Below are 22,780 nucleotides of genomic sequence, written 5' to 3' on the forward strand. Positions count from 1 at the left end.
ACCAGGAATCCTCTCCAGCTAAAAACAAAGGCAAGCTACTCATTTCCCCCTCCCAATTAGCATTTTCTAAGTCTCAGTCATATAGAGCTGGTATCTTAGAGAAACCACAGTTGACATGCATCCAATTTGCTTTCTTCATTATGGATGAAATCATTTAGTGGCTACACACTTCACAAGGAAGAATTGCAATAATATATATAGAGTCCTTTAACCTGTTAAGTTAAAGGAATCAACAAATATAAAAGGGATGACATTTGATTTACACTAAATTTAACCAAGTTGAGATTGATTGCTTTTGAATATTATTCTTGGACAAGAGCGCTTCTCTTCTTTTCTGCCTGTCAATCACTATTGTAATCATGAAACCTAAAAGCACATATCAGCTTTGATGTTCATATCTGGCTGAAGTCACCTTGAAATATGCATAGGATACTAGAGTTACATGATTGGGAGCTTGAATCTAATGGATTAAATACTTATTCTTCATATTTGAAGCTAACATCACTCAAAAAAATGTAACCAAAGAAACTTAACAAGGAGCAACTAGCTTTAGTTCAGTGTTTTGAGTTGGGCAGTCTTCATGGATGGTCTCATGTTTCGAAATGATAATGTTTTTAAAGATCAAAGGAAAAATGAGGCAAGGAAGGGGGAAGAATGTATTCTTGCATTGTCAGAATTCAGTTTTTAGGAATGAATAGCAAGAGTAATAATCCCTAATATGATTACTTAGTATACATATCATATAGAAATTAATTTTATGATCTATTCTCAAGTGTTGTCTCATAACTTATTTAAATTTATGCTTCCTACATATCTATGTGCAGGTTTGGTTTCATGTGTCCAGGTTGAACTATTGTGCTCCAAGGAGGAAGAGCATTATTTAATACCACTATTCTTTCATGTCAAAGTAAATGCCTTAATATTTTCTTTTCCATTTTAAATGTGCAAAGTAGAGTTATCATTGGCTGCTTGATCAATATTCAAAGGGAAATACTCTTTAAAAATTGGTTACAAGTTCTACTATCTTGAAATGGTAAGTATGAAGTTGTATCTTGAGAGTCAGCCTGTGAATAGGGGGAGATAGTGGTGGAAGATGTCTGTTATATTAGATATATTATAGGGAAGAGGATGGAGAATATTCCAGATGGCCTCTATTTTTTGTTTTTAGTGAGATATTTGGCAAAATGCTTCTTTGAGAGGATAATGGAGGGGATATCATGAATCTGAGGAAGGATAAAAAAGTATGAAATATCTGCTATGGCAAAAGTCAGTCAGTCAATAAACAGTTAATAAATGCAATTGATCAGGAAAGAAAAACTATTAGCTTACTTTAGTGAAAACCCAATTGAAATGATGTAATATAAATTGGTAGTGGATCTAGTCAACATGATTTTGTGATTTTTTTTTTACCTCTGTTCACAATACAGAAATAGGACAGAAGGTGGTAGATGATGTAAGAAATCCAAAATTAAGGGCTAGCAAAGTATGATTGGGAAAGGTATGACAAAGAGGATCATGTAGCCTTGAATTTACTCAACAAAGGTTTGAAGTAGGGAAGGGGGGGAAGGAAGGGAAAATAGTGCAAGGGTGATGACTCAGGAAAGAATTGAGGTCACATAGTGTTAGGAGCTAAAAGGTAGAGGGAGAGATAGAATGTTGTGTTAAGATAAAGGAACTTGAGAGTTCATGAGCACAGAAGTAGAATATTAGTAGGTGATAGCAAGATCCCTTATGGGATAGTGGTTAGAATGTTGGACTTGGAATCAAAAGAAGATTTAAGTACCTATGCAATTACTCTTACCATATCATGACCACAAATAGTGCCTTCTGCAGCTGGCATAAATTTTGTTTCACATTTTCTTCCAATTCGATGGCACCATAGAGCTTTACATATATCCTACAGGGGAAAATGAAAGGTCAGAACATCACTAGTAAAACAATCCAACTACCAGCAGCACTGTTACTTTCTAGCCTTGTGATACCCAGTATTAATATATACCTACAAAACCTCATTTTCTTTCCATGTAAAGTGGGGGAGATAGGGTCTGAATCACTGACTTAATTTTATAGTCAAAGGAAATAACATATGAAGTGTATTATTGTTAATTTTCCAAAATTTTGATGATATGTTAAGATTCCTCAATAGACCCCTCTTCCTTTTGTACCTTGTCATGGCATAGAAGGTGACACTGGGTTCTTCAGAATAGCCACAGTCAAATATTTTATATTCAAATATTTTTCTTTTCAAGGCAGTGTGTTTCAGGTACTCGAATGCCAAAATTTCCTTTTCTATTGCATAATTACCAAAGTCACACTATTGAGCAATTTCATAAAAGCAATATCTTTTATTCTCTTTCCATTATAACTACTTGAGTCTTGTTCTCCCTAAATGTAATTAATATATTTCAGGAGGTTAAGGTTTGGAGGTTTGTGTTTCTGAATAAGTTCTTCATGTAATCACTACCTGTGTGTACTAGCTTTTATGAACTTGAGAGAATTAATAAGACAAACTTTTGATGTCTTAACATTGGCACCCAGTTCTGATAATCCTGGAACTATTTGCAACCATCTATGGTTCAAATCAATGGGAAAGCAAGCTTCATTATTTTAAGAGACTCCAGAAAGATATCTGAGCAGTATTAGACTGAAAAGAAGCTATCTCACTCCTCACTGCTGTGTTTGATGTGGTGCCAAAAATACCATCTCCTCCCTCTGTTCACAATAGTCACAATGGTAAGAGTGTTACTGTTACTGATCTTGCTCTTACCAATGTCAAGTTTTCTACCTCTCAGTGAGCCGCTCCTTATTTTAACTAACACTTTGTGTTGGAATACAGAATTCTTAGCCAAACTGACATTGATGAATTAAAGCCACAAGGAATTTGGCCCTAGACCTGCTGGAATGAACACAGCAGCCTGGACTCTCCTGATTCTGTAATGAGCAGACAGGAGGGCTCAGTTTCTCACCAGAGATGACTACTGCCTGATATAGCACGGAGGAATAAACAGAGCTCTCTTGATGGGGTTTGAATGTGTGGGACTCATACTCTAGTGATAGAAAATGACAAAATGTAATGTCTGGGCAGAAATACCCTCATATGTTCCCTTGATAGGTAAGTTTAGGACACTGATGACACATGATGATACAGGAGGTTGGCTATATAAAAGAGAGTGAAGGAAGAATTCTTTCTTTGAAGATAAGCTGTGAATCATTTGGGAGCAATGAGAGAATCCAGATATCAACTGGTATATACCAGAGCACTTGAAGAGATCTAAAATGATGAAGGATGGGTATCTTTTCAAGAGAAAATGTAGGAAAAAACTAAGGTAGCATATTGACTAATTTTTGTTGTTCAGTCATGTCCAATTATTTGTGAGCCCATTTGGATTATTCTTGGCACAGAAACTACAGTATCTCCAGCTCATTTTTTAGATGAGAAAATTAAAGAAAACAGAGTCAAGTGACTTTCCCAGTTACGCAACTAGTTAAGTGTCAGAGGCCATATATGAACTCAGGAAGATGAGTGCACTCTATCCATTGTGCCACCTAGCTGCTCTAATTACTGACTAACAGGAAATCTAAATATAGTATATATGAATTGAAATCATAATACTAATATCATCAACAGTATTAAGTTGGTAAATACTTTAAAAATTATGATGTCATTTGATCCTCATAACAATTTTGAAAGGTACGTGCTATTTTCATCTTAGTTTTATTGATGAGGAAACTTTGACAAACTGAGGCTAAATATGGCTAGAAAATATCTGAGGTTACATTTGATCTCAGGACTTTCTGAATTCAGGTGAGGCACTCTAGGCACTATGTGGAACCTAACTGCCTGTTATATCTGGATATGAACACATTTGACCCAGACTTTGTTCTTTAAAAATATTCTAAAACCATGTATCAACATCTATGAATATTCAAGAAATAATGACTGTGAATAGATAAAGTATATTAAAGTTTTTTTAATTGAAACTATGGCTTCATTGGAATAGGCTAGAGATGTCATACACATTACAACATTCTCCAGCATGGCCAGAATCAGATTTAAATGTAACTCAGAAATATTTAATAAAATAAATAAAAACAACACAGATAATTTTAATATGTGGTTTATTAAGGCATTAGGTACCCACAGGAATATGTTTTAGTTTAATAGCACTGGTATATCTGCAGACTAGCAATTTCTTCATGGCCTAGTCATAGAGAACTTCTTGGGGACACTGAGATGTTAACTGAGTTCCTAGAGTTATATATCAGATCTATAAGTCTTAGGTGGGATTTGAATTCTGGCACTTCTATCTCTATCCAGTATAGCTATTCTCTCTTTCTCTCTCTCTCTCTCTCTCTCTCTCTCTCTCTCTCTCTCTCTCTCTCTCTCTCTCTCTCTCTCTCAACCCTTAAATTCTTTCTTGGAATCAATACTGTATATCAGTTCCAAGGCAGAAGAGCAGGAACGACTAGACAATGGGAATTAAGTGATTTGCTCAGAATCACACAACTAGGAAGTGTCTGAGGTCAGATTTGAATTTAGAATCTCCCATATCCAGGCCTAGTTTTCTCTCCATTGGGATATCTAATTCCCCCCATGTGGTGCCTCTTTGTTAACATCAGAGCCTTCATTTTAAGATAAAGGAGAAAAAATATTTGTTCACTTCATGAAGATGAATGCATTTGTTTTCCACTGATAAATGTGACATGGGAGGTATAGCTCCAAAAGGTAAGAACTATGATATTATGATTCCTAGAAGATGAGCTAACTACGTTAATTCCCATACCATCGGACTTCCTACTTCTTTGGGATTCTCAATTCTTTTATCCTATGCAATTGACTAAGGGATATCCAATATCATTATTCATTATAACCAAAATTATAAAACTAGTAGAGAGTTTGAGAGATCAATAACTCAACCTCCTCCTTAAAAAAGAGAAAAAAACCAACAAGCATAATAATAACAATGTCCAGAGATATTATTGTCTTTCCATTGAGAAAAAAAAATTTTCCAGAATATTTCCATGCCACTATTGGTAATATCCATCTATCTTTCTTGAACCTGAGAAAACTGGAAAAGATATTCTCATGTCAACCTTTCCTCTTTTCCAATTTGACTTGATCCTGCCCTGTCTCAGTGAGCAGAGGAAAAAATGCATACCTTTCTTTCCTGTCTTTTCACCAAATCCTGTTGATAAGCCCACTTCCCTCTTTTGACTTTTCTAAAGGTTAAAAAAAAAAAAAGCTTGTGGAAATGAATGAGAGCTAGCTATTGATTTTGAGAATGGAAATGAAAATTAACTTGGGTTCAGTTTCCCAAAATTTTTTCCCAGTTATCATATAACTTTAGTTTTAATTAATATAACATTATAACCTTTTCCTGCAAACATTCAGAATAACAGATACAATAAATCATGAGTCAGAAGTAATGAAGCCTGAAGGCAAAAGTTTCTGGGGATACCATAGTGCAATGATGTTAAACTATGGCACAAATGCCAAAGATGGCATGCAGAGCACTGTCTAAGGTCATGAGATAACCCTTCCTACCCCCGCCCCCACTGAGTTCATTACTAGAAAGATTCAGGGAAGTTCCGTCTTTCCCCTTCTCCATGTGTCTGAGGCCATTTTTTTACATCACCTATCCCTCTACCCAGCAGCCCAATGGGGGTGTTTTCTCCCTCCCATTTGTGGAGTAAGGGGGGGCAGGGTGCACCAGGCACTTGGAGGGGGAGGGGCACATCACATAGTCTCTAGGGGGGGTAGGCACAGCACTGGATCTGGGGGGGTGGCGTTTGGGAGGGTGGGGCCTACCTGGCACTCCAACTTTAAAAGGTTCACCATCATTGCTCTAGTGTATAGCAACTGTGCTCATGTCACCAAGGGCATCAAATGTTAAAAACAAAACAAAACTCTGGTACTTTACATCCTATTTTTCAGAGTCAGACCACAAATGTTGACAAAACAAGGTAGTAGATAAATATTCTAAAATAAAAAATAAATTACTATGGCAAAAATTTTGATTATGGAAGAAATCAGGGCAAATTGTATTTGCATAGTAGTATATTTAGAGGATTCTTGGCATTTTTGCTCCTAATTCTTTACCTCTTTTGCTCCATATTTTAAGGGAGGACTGTTTTCTCCTTAAGGTTGGTTTTAATAAAGATGAATTATAACTTATAATAATAATGATAATGATAATATTGGTATCTTCAGTTGAACACAAGTTCTTTGAAGGCAGATAATATTTTTATTTCTGTCATTATATTCCTTATGACTTGTACCAAAATAGACACTTATAGGTTTGCCAGATTAAATATATATAAGTATTAAGATGCATACAACATTATTTTAGTAGATGGAATTTTCAGGATCAAGTTTTTGACTTGGCAATAAGTTTACCACAAATTTTATTTTCCACAAACAATAGGCAGGAGTAGATCTTCTTGGGGAAAGGGCTAAGGGTAATAATACACAGTATACACTACATTATGTAATATATGTATATATCACACATATAAATATATTGATAGAGAAGCACCATGGAATAGGGGATAGAGAGCTTATTATGACTGTGAAGATCTGGGTTCAAATCACCCCTGACAGTCATCATATAAACCTGGATAAGTTGCTTAACATGTTTTTGCTGTGGTAAAGAAGGTAACTACTCATATTGCCATAGGTAGTTTTCTCATCAGAGAGATTCCTATTTTCAGCTAAACCATAGCCTCATCCATATTCCTTATGTAAACTAATTATGTATTAAAATGAATTTGATCTCATCAGGATGCTTTATGTTAGTTATGTGGTTTGTTTTGTTTAGTTTTTAAGCAGTTTGATGACAGTATAGCACTAATCATCATTATTAACATGTGCCCCTTAACTGTGTGACTGCTGGTGCACACATCTGCCCATTTTCCTATTTAGCACTTTGTGTCTCTGTGTCAGTCTTTGAATTTATTGTTTTCTGTTAGCTGTTCAGGCTTCATTGTACTTGTTTATTTAAAAGGTTTGTTTACTAAAAAGTACCTTTTCTGTATTTCCATTCCCTTCTTCTCTTCCTGGAATCTATGCATTTAGGATAATGAACAGCCTCTGCTATCTTCATTAAAATTAATAGAAACCAGTTTGTGACCTGACACAGACACAAATAACTAGAAGTTTTTTTGATGAAGAATGAATACTACTCCACAGGGTAGAAAGAAATATCCTGAGATGAAGGCTGTTTCAGCTTCTCAGACTCAAGCACTTTTCTCCATAAGTGTTCATATAGGCCCATTTCTTGTCAAAATGTCTCTGCTCTATTATATATTGTATATTTTTGGTATTCCTTTCCAACTTTTAGCTTCATTCAAGGCTTAAGAACCACCATGGTGGGTTAAGTTTAGGCTTAGGCTTTTCGTAATTCTTTCAGTATTAATGCTACTTTTCCCTCCTTGTTACAAAATTAGAATACTTTTGGAAACCACTTTGCCCAGTGCCTGGCACATAGTAGGCACTTAAAAGCGCTTCTCCCATTTCCCTTTCCTTCTTCCTATTTTTTTTTTGCATTTAGATTGTACATTTTTGTATATGTTCACTTTATAGTACGTTAAATTTTGCTAATTCAATAATAGTAGAATGACAGCATGGTGCAGTGGACCAAATGCTATAATTGGACTTAAAGGACTAGCTCAAATGCTTGCCTATTATCACCCACATCTGAAGGGGAATACGTTCAAATGCAGGACTTATTGATGCCAGATCAAGAACTCTAGCCACTTTATCACATTGCCCCTGTCTATATACACATTATTTCTATACAATAAAATGTAAGATCCTTGAGGGTAGAGATTGCGTTTTTAATATGTTTCCCTAGTACCCAGCACAGGGACTGGTGCGAGGCATGCTATAAGTAAATGACTTTGAGTTAATTTGAAGTACAGGTCAATGGTATGTAGTAAAGAGTTCTTGTAATTAAATTTAAAAAAATTCCACTCTAATATCAATTGCATTGAATCAAGCATTCCAACACAATCTCTTGCCTTTTTGAAGTCCAACATGCAAAGCTTGGCCTTCTCTCCGAATTGCCACTTGCATTGTGTGTTGGCATCATATAACTCTCCAGGCAGCTTTTCAGGATACTTGTATTCATTCACAGGCTTAGGCTGATCGGCAAGGCATATGGCTTGAGCAGTGCTAAAACACAGAGAGGGAATGGGGCCATATGTGTTGACCAGAGGGAGTTAGCAGAGGATACACACATTGTTTTGCTTTTGTTCTCATCATATAGAATAAAGACACTTTGCAAAGGGTAGTGGAAACTATTCTCCTCTTGAGGCTTAATAATTACATTTCTTCTAACTGCAGCTCTATATATACCATCCACATTTTCTGAAATTATCAATAATGCATTTCACCCCTTCCAAAGAGCAATTTAGTCCTGACTATAGACTGTGGGGAAAGGTGAACTTGAGTAATTGCAACCAGCTGTCTACTGTGAGAAGTCCTTACCCCAGATACCTCTTCTGAACCAGAGCTTCATGCTCCAGAGAGAGAGGATACTGTTTGCCAGGAACAATCAAAGGATATGTCTGTGGAAGTGGATGTTGCGGCTGTCAAAACACAGCCTGCCTACTTGGAAGTTTCTTCACAGTGATGATTGGAGGACTGGTGCCACCTGGACAATAGTTTACAGCTTCTATTAGTCCTTTACTGAACTGTATAAAAATTTCCGCCAGCAATAATCTAGGTCTAGGCCAATTCCTGACCAGAATCACAAATTTAAATGTAGATTCAATATTGTCAAAACCACTGCTGAGTTCCTTCACTCCCTCCCCTCTAACAAAAACAAACAAATACAAACAGATTATCACCTTCTTAGTGAGTGAGTTTTATAAGGTATAAATCCAGAACACTGGGGGGAAGGAAGGAGTGGAACATGGAGTCCTCACACTGGCCAAGAAATTCTGAGCACTTATTTAAGATGGCAAGGAATCAAGACAGCAAAGACATCACCGTAGTTAATGTAGTTACTTCATCTGGAAAATGAGGAGGTTGGACTAGATCACCTCTAAGTTTCCTTCTAGGATTTAAGGTTTGCACACACATAGGATTTTCCTCATTCATTCATTCATTCAATTAATATCCCTTGAGTAACAACTCTGTCCAAGGCACTATGCTAAACAATTAAGCAGTGTGTGTATGTGTGTGTGTGTGTGTGTGTGTGTGTGTGTGTGTGTGTGTGTGTGTGTGAGCAAGGGTGGAGAGGGAGATAAAGATAATAAAGGCTCTCTTAGGAATCTCAGAACACAGATAAAATGGAGAGATATTACAATAAGAAGTACTATTATAATCACTGAGGAAAAAACATGAAAAGAGAGAGATGCCATCTTAATTTGGTGATTAGGAAAATTTCTGAAATCCTATAACTTATTTCTTTTAGAGAACTCAAAAAATCAATTTTATATATATGTAAATTTTTTGTATTTCTCTGTCTAATACCTGTTGTTTCACCCAATAGAATATAAGCTCCATAGAGGACAGATTACATTCCACTTTCATTTTTGTATCTTATAACACAACATAATATAACATAGCATGCATTTACTGATTGCTTATTAATGGATGGAATGATTCATGTACTCTCTCATGTATCCTTATTATCTCTGAGTTATAATGGGATTAATGATATACCTATATCATGGATGGGAGACTGGGAAAATGTTTTGTGTAAGCAAAATCTAGGTCTGTCAGTGTAGATTTCCCCTGTAGATCATTAATAAATGCTATTTTTATCATTTGCTATACTTAAAAATAGTATTAGAATAACTTCAATTTGTTAAGAGAGAGCCTGAATGTGATTTCAGTGGATGGGGGATTACATAGTGAGTAAACTCCCTCTACTAATGTAGGTCAACACCTTTTCTGCAACTTGGAGTCTTATAAAGTTTCCAGGAATGCTGAGATATTAAGTGACATGTCCAGAGTCATATAGTCTGCGTGGCTGTCAGGGGTAGGCATTAAAACTATCTCTTTCTAACTCCATGGATGACTCACTATACCACAATGCTTTTCCATACCATCATCAAGGTAAAGGGAAATCATTTTCCCTAATTTGTTTTAAGAATTGGCTATCAAAATTCAATTATATTACCAGAAAATATACACGCTAGTATAATTTTATTCAGTTCTTTAGAAATCTATTACAACATCACCTGGCATTTGCTATTCTAAAAGCTCCTGAACACTGAGATCATATTATATGAATGAGATATTTATTTTTCTAAGAATAAGTTTGCATTCAGCTTTCAAATTCAATGAGAAAATAACTCATAAGTTAAATCTGACATTGTTATCCTATTCTTGTTATTAAATCAGAAAATAGTTGAGCTGGAAGGAACCTTAGACATCATCTAGTTTGACCTCCTCTTTATATAAAAATAGAAACACAAAATGGGCACTCAAGGACAGCTAACTAGTTTAGTAGCACATTCAGTTCCTTTAGTTCCACTATGAACAGTTTTACTTTCTAATGCAAATGTGCTGCCTCCACCAAAGTTTTAGGGTTTCACATACCAACTTCATCTTCTCCCTCTCCTGGATAAATGCACCTGGCAAATTTATAATAAAATATGACCTTTGAAAAAACATATTATTTAAATATATGTGTGTGTGTGTGTGTGTGTGTGTGTGTGTGTGTGTGTTTTCTTTCTATGAAGGACAATTTTTTGCTTCACATATTCTCATACAAATCATCAACATTTAATTTTAGGTCCTACAATTGGTTTTCAATACAATATTTCAACAACTTGTGATTGAATTAGTCTGTGTCTGTCTCTACCAGAGCAAATCATAATTCCTTTATGATTTCTTAAAAGATTTGTGATTCTAATTCATCCTTTAATAGCTACCCTTGTGGTGATTCTGACTATACATAGATGGGTCATCTTGGGGATTACATACATCAATTATCCTTAATCAAAATGTTTCCATATTGGCAAGATTTGTTAGAGGCTAAATTCTAACAGCATGGCATCAAGAACCAAGGTCATATCCCTGTTGCTTGGAGGCACTGTGCAAGGGAACAAGTAGAAAGCCCAAGTATTCCTCTAGATTAAAAGCATTACATTTTAGTTTTGCTTGTTTTCATTGATCATTAAGTAGCTGAAAATAAAATAATCACATGTAAGAAATTACTTGAGGATGAAATTATGATGTGCCCTATTACTTTTAAATGATTGAGCTAAATTTTCCTGAAACTATAGGCCACTGGTACAGACATGACTAATTGGGATGAGGTTTGTATATATTAATAGAAAATATTTTAAGGACATGACATGTCAACAGGATGATGGGCTTAGAGCTTACACTAAAAAAACAAAACCAAAAAAACTCTCTCCAAACTCTCTGGCCATGGCACAAAGGTTGCTTTTAGATTTTCAGAAGCCTCAGAGTTCATTTACTTTATTCTGTTTTACACTGTCTAAATGCTAATCTTCTTATTAAGAAAAATAGATTCATCTGTGAAAAGTTTTCTTTTACTTCTTACTCAGAGATGGGCATGGGGCCAAATACCCATCTAATTGCTGGTGAGTACACATGATCCAGGAAGTCCACACACATATGTGTGACAGAATACAGACTCAGATTTATGGAGTCACCAAGAGCATGACTAATTCAGGCTCAAGAAAAGTATCTGACTTGTAATGGGTCATTTCAAATAAAGCAAAAGCCCTGCTGATTAAATTAAGCACTTCAAGCTTTGGTCTGAAGTTTCTCTGAGATTTACTTCAAAAAGTCAACTAACTAGTTGATTCAGTGAAATCTTAATTGATTTAAGTTTTAGATTTAATTACTAGTGTGTGGTCTAGGGGGAATTAGCCAAATCCTCCAAAGTAAAATTGCATTCCAGAATTATTGCAGGAAGACTTGGTAATCAGGCAAAAGGGAACACTTAGATGACATCCTAGCTACCCTCAGGAGTAAAGGGGGTGAACCAGGAAAATGTCCTTTATCTCATGGTAATAACCAAAGAGCTGAGTTGTATTGTAGATCATGGCTGGCAGTCAGTGTAAACAAAAAGAGAAATAGAATTGGCCTCCATTAGCATTTCACCAAGTTAAAGAGTACTTTATTCCCCCTATATCTTCAAAAAATGTGCTGATACTGGTCTAGTGATTTCAGTGGAATGGGAAATTTGAGATAGCATTTGAGATAAGGATGTTTCCACAACCATCTCTGACAATAATAACTTTCGTTATGTTATTTCAGACTTTATACTGAAGCTAAACATTTTTATTATATTACTCCAAGTAAAAGGAGCTCCTTTTCTCTTTAAAATTAGAGAAAAAAAGAGGAGAAATATCCTAACATTTCCTATCTCCTAGCACAGGGTCATGCATACTTTGATTAACTGAATTAAATTGAAGAGATCTTACAACATGAGGTAAAAAACAAAAACAAAAACAAAAAACCTTTCTCTTTTTTCTCTTATTGTTGAGCAAATAGAGGTTGTGATTGTGGAGGAAGTAATAGGTGATTCTAGAGCTAGTTTTCAACAATTTTGTTGTTTTTGTTGTTCTTGATCTGTGATTACATTGGTGTAGGTTATTCTGAGATGGGAGCAGGTTGGTGGTGCCATGTGAATAGAGCACTGGTCTGGAATTGAAAAGATCTGAGTTACAATGTGGCTTCAGACATTCATTAGCTGTGTGATCCTTAGCAAGTCACTTAACCCCTATTTGCCTCAGTTCCTCATATATAAAATGGGGACACACTGGAGAAAGAAATGGTAAATGGTACTCCGGAATCATTGCCAGGAAAACCTCATGGACAAGTCAGAGGAGTCACCAAGAGTCAGACAAGACTGGACAACAATTCTTGTATGGAAATTCCCTCTACTTATAAAGATTTAAAACTCATGCCTCCATTTACAGTCTTGGAGAGTTGCTTGAGATGCTAAGAGATTTGATGATTTTCCATGGTTTTATGACTAATATGTATCAGAAGCAAGATTTGCACTTGGGTCTTCTGATTTCATAGGTACTTTTCCTATGTTTTTTGATCAATTACGCCATACTTCTTCCTCTATTTTGCCTGTTAAAGAAGGCAAAATAATTCTGGATAGCACATAATTTTTACTCCAACAAAAGGTGAATGACCAAGTTTTATTGAAAAGGTGCTCTCTTTCTTCCTTTAAACTCAATGCTATCAATTTCTAGAAGCATTATAGTCATTAGAAAAAGCCCAGAGTCTGAAAATAAGAGACTGGGGTTCAAATTCTACTTTTGGCTCTTACTACCTTTGACCACTAGAAAAGTCAATTCACTTTCCTGGGCATCAGTAGAATAAAGAGATTGGAGAGTTGACCTCTGAGATTCCTTATTAGATGAGAAAAATTGTAAACAGATGCAAATATTTCATGACATCATGCCATGGTCAGTTAGAGTGGTACAAAGAACCACTTCCTCCTTTTTTGCAATGATGATAAAAAGTTTGAAAGAAAACACTGAGATTATATACAGAAATTTCTAAAGTGTTGTTCATTCAAATAAATAATATTCCTTTAAATTTTGTAATATCAGAATAACAGCTGAAGGTTAAAAGAACCATCATTCCCCTAAGGGACAAAGGACTAGTCTCAAATCAGAAGGTGAGGAGGGAATCAGTCAATATTTTTTTAAAACCCTTACCTTCGTATTGGCTCCTTACCTACGTATTGGCTCCAAGGCAGAAGAGTGGTAAGGGTTAGAGAATGGGGGTCAAGTGACTTGCCCAGGGTCACACAGCTGAGAAGTGTCTGAGGTCAGATTTGAACCTAGGACCTCCCATCTCTAGGCCTGACTCTCATTCCACTGAGTCACCCAGCTGCCCTGAGTCAATATTTTTTGAGAATGGCTAACAGAATTATGACATAATGGCCAGAGCACTGGAATTGAACTCAAGAAGATCTGGGTTTGGATTCTTTCTCAGAAATTTTCTACTTGAGTGACATTGGACAATACATTTCCTTTTTTGTAAATTGAAGGTCTTGGATTCGATGACCTCTGAGGTTCCTTTCATGTGTAAATTTGTGATTCTATGATTTCCATAATGTTATACTATTGGAAAGAATCTCGAGAGACAGTCACTGAAAAATTCATTATCTTTATTTTACTGATGAGAAAACATTTAACTCATCTGTGAGTTAAATGACTTGCAAAACATCATACTGACATCTGATGGGATCAGTATTTGGTTTTCTTGTGTCTCAAGGTCCAAACTACATTCCACATACTACACAGAACCTCAAGAGACTACTAGTCACTGTAGCCTGATAAGTAAGTAGCATACTTAAAATGGGTACTAGAAGATGTAAATGGTAGATGAAGGGAAGAACAACAATGAAGAGAAATAATTCTTTTAATTTGTTTTAAGAAAAATATTATTTGAGAGGCATAGTAGATAGAGTACTAGACTTGGTGTCAAGTGGACCTGGGTTTAGAGCCTGCCTCTGATGCATAATAGTTGGGTTACCCTGGGAAAGTTATTTAACTTCTCTGGAATTCATTATTTTATCATGAAATTGGGAAGTGGGTTGTAGTAGACTCCAATGTTCCCCTCTAGTTTGAATTCTATGATCTGATTATGACCATAATAAATAAAATAATTGTAGGTCTAATTTTGTTGGAGATAACTTCTGATTATCCCTCTCTTCCCATCTCCCCTTCTCAGGTGAAGTCACATTGCTTTTATTTCACCATGTATTTTCCCCTCATTTTCTGTTTTATTGGCTTGCAAACACATAAATATAATCATTAGAAGGAAAAGATTTTCACCTACTTTTCCTAGAATAATGAAGCCAACACTGTGACCTCTTTAAAAAAGGTTCAGAAAGGATTTATTTAAGAGAAGCATCTTTCCCTCAGTTTCCTTTTGGGATTCGTATTTTACAAAGGAAAAGGATGGTAAACAAATATCTTATTTCTATATTACTAAAAAAAATTGCAGTTTTTCATGAGATGTATGAAACTGAAAGAAAGTGGCCAACATCATTGTTTGTGTTCTTAATCTAGTTGGAAATTAAGTCTCTTTTCTAAGGTCAAAAATTTGCAACAGTTTAAAAAATAAAATGAATATAGAAACCATTCTTTTATGAAGACATAGAAAGCAACAAGGGGCTACATAAGGAGCCATCACTGGATCATATATCAAAACAAGGTACAGTGGAATACTGAAAATCATGGGGATGTTTGACAAGGAACATACTTTTAACTTCCCAAAATATATATGTAGGCTGATCTTTGTATGTATATTTACATATATAAGTACATACATATATGCATGTGGATACATATGTATTACAAACACAAATCTTCACAGTTGATTAATTCTACGATCTTACAAGATGTTATCATAGTACATGTTCATTATATAGAAGACTATACATGGAGGCAGTATCAAATATTGGTGCTACTTGGAAGTAGGGAGATCCAGGTTCAAATTCTATCTCTGATTCCTCTTACACATTAGCTAAATGACCCTAGTAAGTCAGAACCTATTTCAGTTTCCTCACCTGGAAAATGAGGATAATAAAATGGCACCTTTTAATATATATAACAATAAAATAATGCTATACTATATTATACTTTAATATAATATTACCTCAACCTAGTTATTGATCATTTGATTTTTATAAGATGACATACTAGACATCTTTATTATCCATAGGACTAGATAACTATGGTAGACAGAAAGCTAAGTTTTTTTTTTCTTTCTTCCAGTTGGGGTTAAATTCTAATTGCTTCCCTATATGGGGCGGAGTATCAAATTTCATAGTATTCTTTCTCTGATACTTTTTGGAGGGCATGGGGAATAAGTATAATTTCCTAGGCATGTGGAATCTTTCAGTGCATGGAAACTCTCTTCTCCAAAGCAGATCACCCACTCACTTACAACAAAGCCTTAGAGTTTCCCAGGAATCTTGATAGGTAAATGTCACTATTGCTCCCATGATTACATAGCTAATATGTGTCAGAGGCAATATTGGAACCTACATTCTCCTGCCACCAAAGACAGACTCTGGGAATAATGCAACATTGATTGTCTTTCTCTTTGTTCTTAATAACCCCACACCCTGCTCTTGACATTTTAATTCCAATATGCAACATATTAAATGTATCAGTGATTACTCTAGTGAGGGTAAAAGCTTTTATTTCATAGACTAATTTTTCAAAGAGACAAAAAGCTTTACTTAAACAAAAAGAATGTCCTTTCCCCTTTTTTATCATTTAGGTCAGTACTGAAGAAAAAATTCTAGAACTATCATTAACTTAGTTATGATAACTATTTAAGTTCTGTTTTGATCTTTAATGCCAATCACTGACACTGACTAGTTGGTAGCTAGGTGCCACTGTGGATAGAGTGCCAGGTCTGGAGTCAGGAAGACCTGAGTTCAAATCCAGTCTCAGCTACTTACTAGCTGTGTGATCTTGGGCAAGTCTCTTAAACTCTATTTTTCTGCATTTCTTCGTTTGTACAGTGAAGATAATGATGGTACGTACATTCCAGGGTTGTTGAAAGGATTAAATGAGATAATAATTGTAAAGCATTTAACATTGTGCCTGAGAATGTTATATAAATATCAGCTATAATTATCATTGTCATCTCAAGAATGTTATATTCCTTTGCTTGAGCATAAACCTATAAGAAGTTTTTTTTTCTGGAGCTGGAAAGAATCTTTATTATTTAGTCTAATGTCCTCATTTTACAGACAAGGAAAATCAGAACTAGAGAAATAAGGTAATTGGGTTACAGAAGGTGTTAAGTAGCAGGGATAGAATTTGAACCCTATTCCTCAGAATCCAAATCCAATGTTCTTTCTATTATGTAACATTGCTTCTCAATATCAGTAAAATAAGGGTTTGGGCTAGATAAATATGCTCCTAAGGCCTCTTTAGTTTTAACCCTCTTTTCACTTTGATGCATGTTTTTGGGGAGAATCCTCCATGGGATTCCAGTCCTATTACTCTATTAGATTCTTTATCTCATCACTTCATATTTCTATATGAGACTTTAGACTTCTCAAGAAGAGATTCAGGCAAGAAACTGAATAGAATTCTTGCGATTAATTATAAGTTAAGCATTTTGAAAAATAATTCATCTTTTTTTTTGGTGATATCACAGACTGAGATATATACCATGCTATGAGTTTCTCTATGTATTAAATAAAGCTAGTCAGTTATGATAACTTGCTGTTATATTTACTTTTTAAATATAACTGATGAATAATTATGTCACCTTAGGCTAATTTCTTCCTGATAATCAACTCCAATAGATCTTTCTGGGTCTAAAATTCATATTTTGACATAATTTTTAAATAAGTCAGTAGATTTCTGGACTTAACAAAAAAAAAGACTCATCTCATATCTTTGTCAAATGGTCTGATTTGTCAAGAAATCTATGGTGATTTTCTTTAGAAAGTCTTTCATAATCTATGCCAGGTTATGTCCAAAGCTGAGGGCAACTAGAGCTTTTTCATGACCAGATTGGCCAATAATCCATTATTACAAAAATGAACAAGTAACTCACTCTTTATCATCAGTTGTAGCAGCTAGGCACTGCAGAGGACAGACAACCAGACCTGGAGTAGAGAAGGCTCACCTTTTTGAGTTTCGATGTGGCCTTAGACACTTACTAGTGCTGTGACTCTGGGCAAGTCACCTACCCCTATTTGCTTCAGTTTTCTCATCTGTAAAATGATCTAGAGAAGGATTGGTAAACCACTCCATTATCTTTGAAAATTACAAATGGGTTCACAGAATGTTGGACAAGACTGAAAGGTCTGAACAACAATCACTAGCACTGGTATCCTTAAGAAGCTTAAAACCCATATCTCCTCTTATAGGATACACCTCCAGTTTCCTGAAGGATACCTACATCTAGGTGCCCTACTGGCACATCAAACACAACATATCCAAAGCTATTTTCACTAACCGTTATTTGATCTTTTTTCTGCCTTCACTATTTCTGTTATTCCTTTCTTTGGTATCTTATGCTTGATACTTTGGTATTCTTTTTGACCCTTCCTTCTCTCTCCCATCAAATCTCATCTAGATATTTACCCCATTTGGTCTCATATGAGTTCTCTCCTCTTTAACACCATTGCCATCACACACCTTGTTATAGCTTTGTTACTCATCTTACCAACTTTACTCCATCCTTTCTAACACTGCTAAACTAATTTCCTTTTGCATTGATCTGGTCATATTATTCCTTTACTGAAATACCTTCTGTGGTTCTCTACTGCTTACTATCTGAGTTCCATGCTTCTTTTCCTGGAATTCAAGATTTTCTGCCCAAAGCCTTTATATACTGGACTTAGCTTATGCTACGCCCTTTCTATATATTATATCATAACCAAACTACAACTCCCCACAAATATCTCATGTCTTTCTGCCTCCTGTTCCTTATGTTCATGACGCTTTCTCCTATGTTACAAATTCTCCATTCTCTTATGGAATTCCTATCTTTCCTTCGTTTGAATCAATCCCAACTGTCTCTTTGTCTCTGGAGGTAGCTAGGTAGAACAATGAAAGAGCACTGGATTGGGAGTCAGGAAAATATTCATTCCAATATGACCATATGTTCTTACTAGCTGTGTGGCCCTGGGCAAGTCACTTGAACTCTTTCGGTTGCTTTAATGATAAAATGAGGGTAATAACAAACAGGTACATCCCAAAGTTGTTTTGAGGGTCAAATGAGATAATATTTGTACAGCACTTAGCACAGTATCTGGTATGTAAATGAAAGAGTATTCCTTTCCTCTTCCATTTCCTTTCTTATGGTTTCCTGCTGAGAATGATTGCCTTTACTGTCTTAGAAACTGTGTAGTAACTCATTTGCAAATCATTTAAGCACTAACAATGCACCTTTTTAAACTGTGTCTATTTGCACAATTTTCTATCCCTCTGTTAGGCTATAAAAGGCATGAGAGCAGAGACAGTGTCTTTTCTAAATTTTGCGTCTCTTCTATTGTTCAGAATTTAACACTCTCATGGAGTTTCACAAATTTTAATTCAAAATCCTCGGGAGATACCTACCTTAAAAATTTGTACAGATACTGGCGACTGCAAGCTGACCAGGAAAAGACTCCATTGTGTCCTGCCAATGTAGGAGACATGATGTTACCCTCGGACTTCTTGCACATGTTTCCTTCTCCATCATGAACCATGCCAAAGCTATCACAGAGGGAAAAAATAACATAATCCCTATTACTTAAAAACAAATAATATTTTACACTCATCTGATATAATCCAACTTTAAGTAGGCCATGATTGTATTGTGTGATCAATGACAAGTCACAGTTTCTCTTCAATGTATTGGATAATCATATGTGAGTTATATAGGCAGAACAAAACCCCTACTTATTTGGACTAATGATCATGTAAGTAATTCAAATGACATGAAGAAGCTTTTCACTTAACTTTCTTTTATAGCCTCTTAATTAAAGTGACCATTAGGTCCTCCTTTACCTTTGTCATCTCCTCTGGAAACAATATTAACCTGATGAGTGATTGGAGGTATTCTGAGAGGCAAATCTGGTTTTAGATGCTGTTATCTAGTATATATATATATAATATATATAATTAGCCACACTCACCTGTAAGTTTTCTTTGGGGCTACAACCACTTAGCAGAGTGACTTTTCTATGTTATGGCCATATAATTTTAATTTGGTGCCATATAGAATTCTTTCTTAATATTTTGCATATGGATGGGGTCCAAATGATCATGAATGACATCAGATTCAATCTTTGGATAGAGAGCCAGCCCTGGAGAAGTGAGGTCCTGGATTCAAATTTGACCTCAGATACTCCCTAGCTGTATGACCCTTGGGAAAGTCACTAAACCCTCAGTATTGGTTTAAGATAGAAAATATAGATTTTTTAAAAAAAGAATTAATCTTGGATGGGGAGAAAGAAGAGGAGAACAAAGTATTTTCTCCAACTAATGAACCCCATCCCTCAAAATTTTATATAACATGCACATGCCATCATTTCTGCTGCCTCCTCCCCTCATACTTCAGCATTCCCACTTTTCTATACTGTTTCCTTTAATGTTTTACAGAATCTATTGAGGACTTTTGAAAGCTTTTCCTACAAAAGCCAATCTCTGCAAATCTGATCTTATAGAGAATAGAGAGTATTTCAAACCTGTAACTTAAAACTATTCATATTTCTAGAAAGCTATTATTGGTTGTTAATGTCTTAAACCCAGTTACTTGGGCAGATTCTCTCTAGTTTAGGGAACTGAGGAAATACAACACAAGAGAGATTTTTCTTTGATTAGAAAGAAGGGCAGTAAAGAGAGAGAAAACTGAGAATTAGATGCTATCTGTTCTGAATATGGCTCAGAGAATCATATGTTCATAACTGGAAAGGACCTTAGAAATCATTGAATCCAAACTCCTCTTTTTATAGAAGAGCAAACTGAGACTAAAAGAAATCAAGTGACTTGGAAAGGATTTTACAGATATTTATAAGAGGATTTGAACTCAGATCTTCCTTACTGAGCTTAGCATTTCATCAGGCTGTCTTCACTCACTAAAAAGGCCCAGAGAGCAACAAAAGGTACTGAGAGGAAAGAAGTAATCTCCCATGAGGAGATCATGCAAAAAGAGGTAGAATTAAAGTGTTCTGGGAAAAAAAAAACCCCTGCCTATTTCAGTTTTGCCTCTATCTTGTTAAAAATTTAACAAGTAGATTTAAGGGTCTAACCAAGATAATGTTGACATGGCAAATGTCAACTTTCTGCAGAATTCATATACAGTACTAACACTAATGTGGATTTAGTCATTTTGACCTCCACCCACTCTCTGAAGTTCCATTAAAAATAATTAACCAAGCCCAGAGTTACCATATGGCATAAACAATGTGTCATGGGATATGGAAAGGTTTCAGATTTAGGTCAGTGGTAATGAAGCTGGCCCTAGTATAATATGATAAAAAAAGGAATAAGTCATCTTCTTTCTTTGACCTGTATTTAAGAAGGTATTTTATGACTTAATTTCAAAGACCTAGATAGTATTAATATGGTGATTGCATTTAACATGAACAACCACAAAGCAGAGAAAAAAATAGACAAACCAAATTGGATGATTCTTTCCTTCTCCTTTCCTGTCCTCCAAAAGGAAAGATAGCTTTGGATTTTGGAATCAAAGATCCCAATCTTGGAATCTTGGAACTGCCTGTTACTAACCATGTGATCTTAGGCAATTCAGTAAACTCTTGAGTTTCAGTTTTCTCATCTGTAAAATGAAGGGGTTGGCCCAATTTACCTCTAAAGTCTCTTTTGGCTCCAAACCTATAATTCCATGAAACTTGATGAATAAGAAAGTTAAGAAATACTCTTAAGAAACAAGGTAGGGACTATGGTTCTATTTACTCCCTTTTCATCTATTTCAATAAATTAGTCAACTGGTATTTATTTAGCACCTCTTTCAAGTTAGGTCCACAACTTACCAGCAAAAATGTTCTTGCCTCTAGCTGAATGCAAGTTCTTTGATGGAAAGGTTATCTCACTTTTATATTTGTATCTCGAGGACCTAACAGAATATCTGGCATGAAGTAGGTGCTAAAAATGTTTATTGAAAATACCTGGATAATTTTTATCTACGTGTGTGTGTGTGTGTGTGTGTTCAAAATATCCCATAAGAGAGGGCACTAATAATTGGGGAAATCAGAAAATGGATCCTGAAAGAAGGCTTTCTTGAGCTGTCTTGAAAGGAGCTATGTATTTCAAAAGGTAGAGGTACACAAGGAAAATATTTTAGGTTTGGGGAACAACCTGTATAAAGACCGAGGGTAAGGCATTAGAATATTTTTTCCTAGTTAATATAGCAAAAAGGACTTTCTTCCTAGAATATTGTTGTTCAGTCCTTTCAGTTATATGTGACTATTTATGGCCCCATTTAGGGATTTTTTGGCAAAGGTATTATAATAGTTTACCATTTCCTTCTCCAGCTCATTTTATAGATATGAGGAACTGAGGCAAATAGGGTCACATGACTTGCCACAGGTCATACAACTAGTAAGTGTCTGAGATCAGAATTGAACTCAGGAAGACTCCAAACCTAATGCTTTATCTACCATACACATGGTTGCCCTCTTCCTCTAGTGTAAGACACTTGAAAGGGGTAATGTAATTATTAATTTATAAGTAACAACATAATTGTTAATTACATTATAATCAGCCTCAAGAATATCATTTGCAGGCAGAATGTGGAAGACTTTAAATGATCGTGTATTTTAACTGAGAGCAATAAGGAGCCATTAATGCTACTGAGCAAACAAGTGATATACTTTAGGAGCTAAGATCTGAATTTCAGGAATATCAATTTGGCAGCTGTGAAGGAAACTGGATACGGAGAAACTAGTTATTGCAATGACCCAGGTGGGAGGTGATAAAGCACTTGATTATGTTGATTGTGTTATAAATAGAGAGAAGGAGAAAGATGAGAGAGATGTTAAAGGAATGGAAAAATTGAAAAGACTTGGAAACTCTTTTGTCAGTTATTTCAAACCAATTTTAAAATGTGAAATTTGAAATAGTACTTTCAGGAAGGCATATTTAGGGTCAAGCAGTAAAGTTAAGTGACACAGTGTATAGAATTCGGGGCTTAGAATCAGAAAGATTTCATCTTCCTGGATTCAAGTCTGGTCTCAGACACTAGGTAACGGTGTGACCTTGGGCCAATCATTTACCCCTGTTTACCTCAGTTTCCTCATCTGTAAAGTAAGATGGAGAAGGAAATGGCAAAACATTA

At 35.4% G+C, this 22,780-nt stretch overlaps 1 protein-coding gene across 1 annotated transcript in view; it reads right to left on the reverse strand.

Annotated features, from left to right (window-relative positions):
* ADAMTS16 (ADAM metallopeptidase with thrombospondin type 1 motif 16) overlaps nt 1–22,780 on the reverse strand; it is a 261,354-nt gene that overhangs the window by 137,538 nt on the left and 101,036 nt on the right. Inside the window, exons 9-11 of the mRNA XM_001370697.4 lie at nt 19,057–19,194; nt 8,020–8,173; nt 1,802–1,897 (exon numbers count right to left, since the gene is read on the reverse strand). Coding sequence (XP_001370734.2) covers nt 1,802–1,897; nt 8,020–8,173; nt 19,057–19,194 — 388 coding nt within the window. The remainder of the gene's footprint in view (nt 1–1,801; nt 1,898–8,019; nt 8,174–19,056; nt 19,195–22,780) is intronic.

Source organism: Monodelphis domestica, chromosome 3 (assembly GCF_027887165.1).
Source record: "Monodelphis domestica isolate mMonDom1 chromosome 3, mMonDom1.pri, whole genome shotgun sequence".
Taxonomy (NCBI): Eukaryota; Metazoa; Chordata; class Mammalia; order Didelphimorphia; family Didelphidae; genus Monodelphis; species Monodelphis domestica.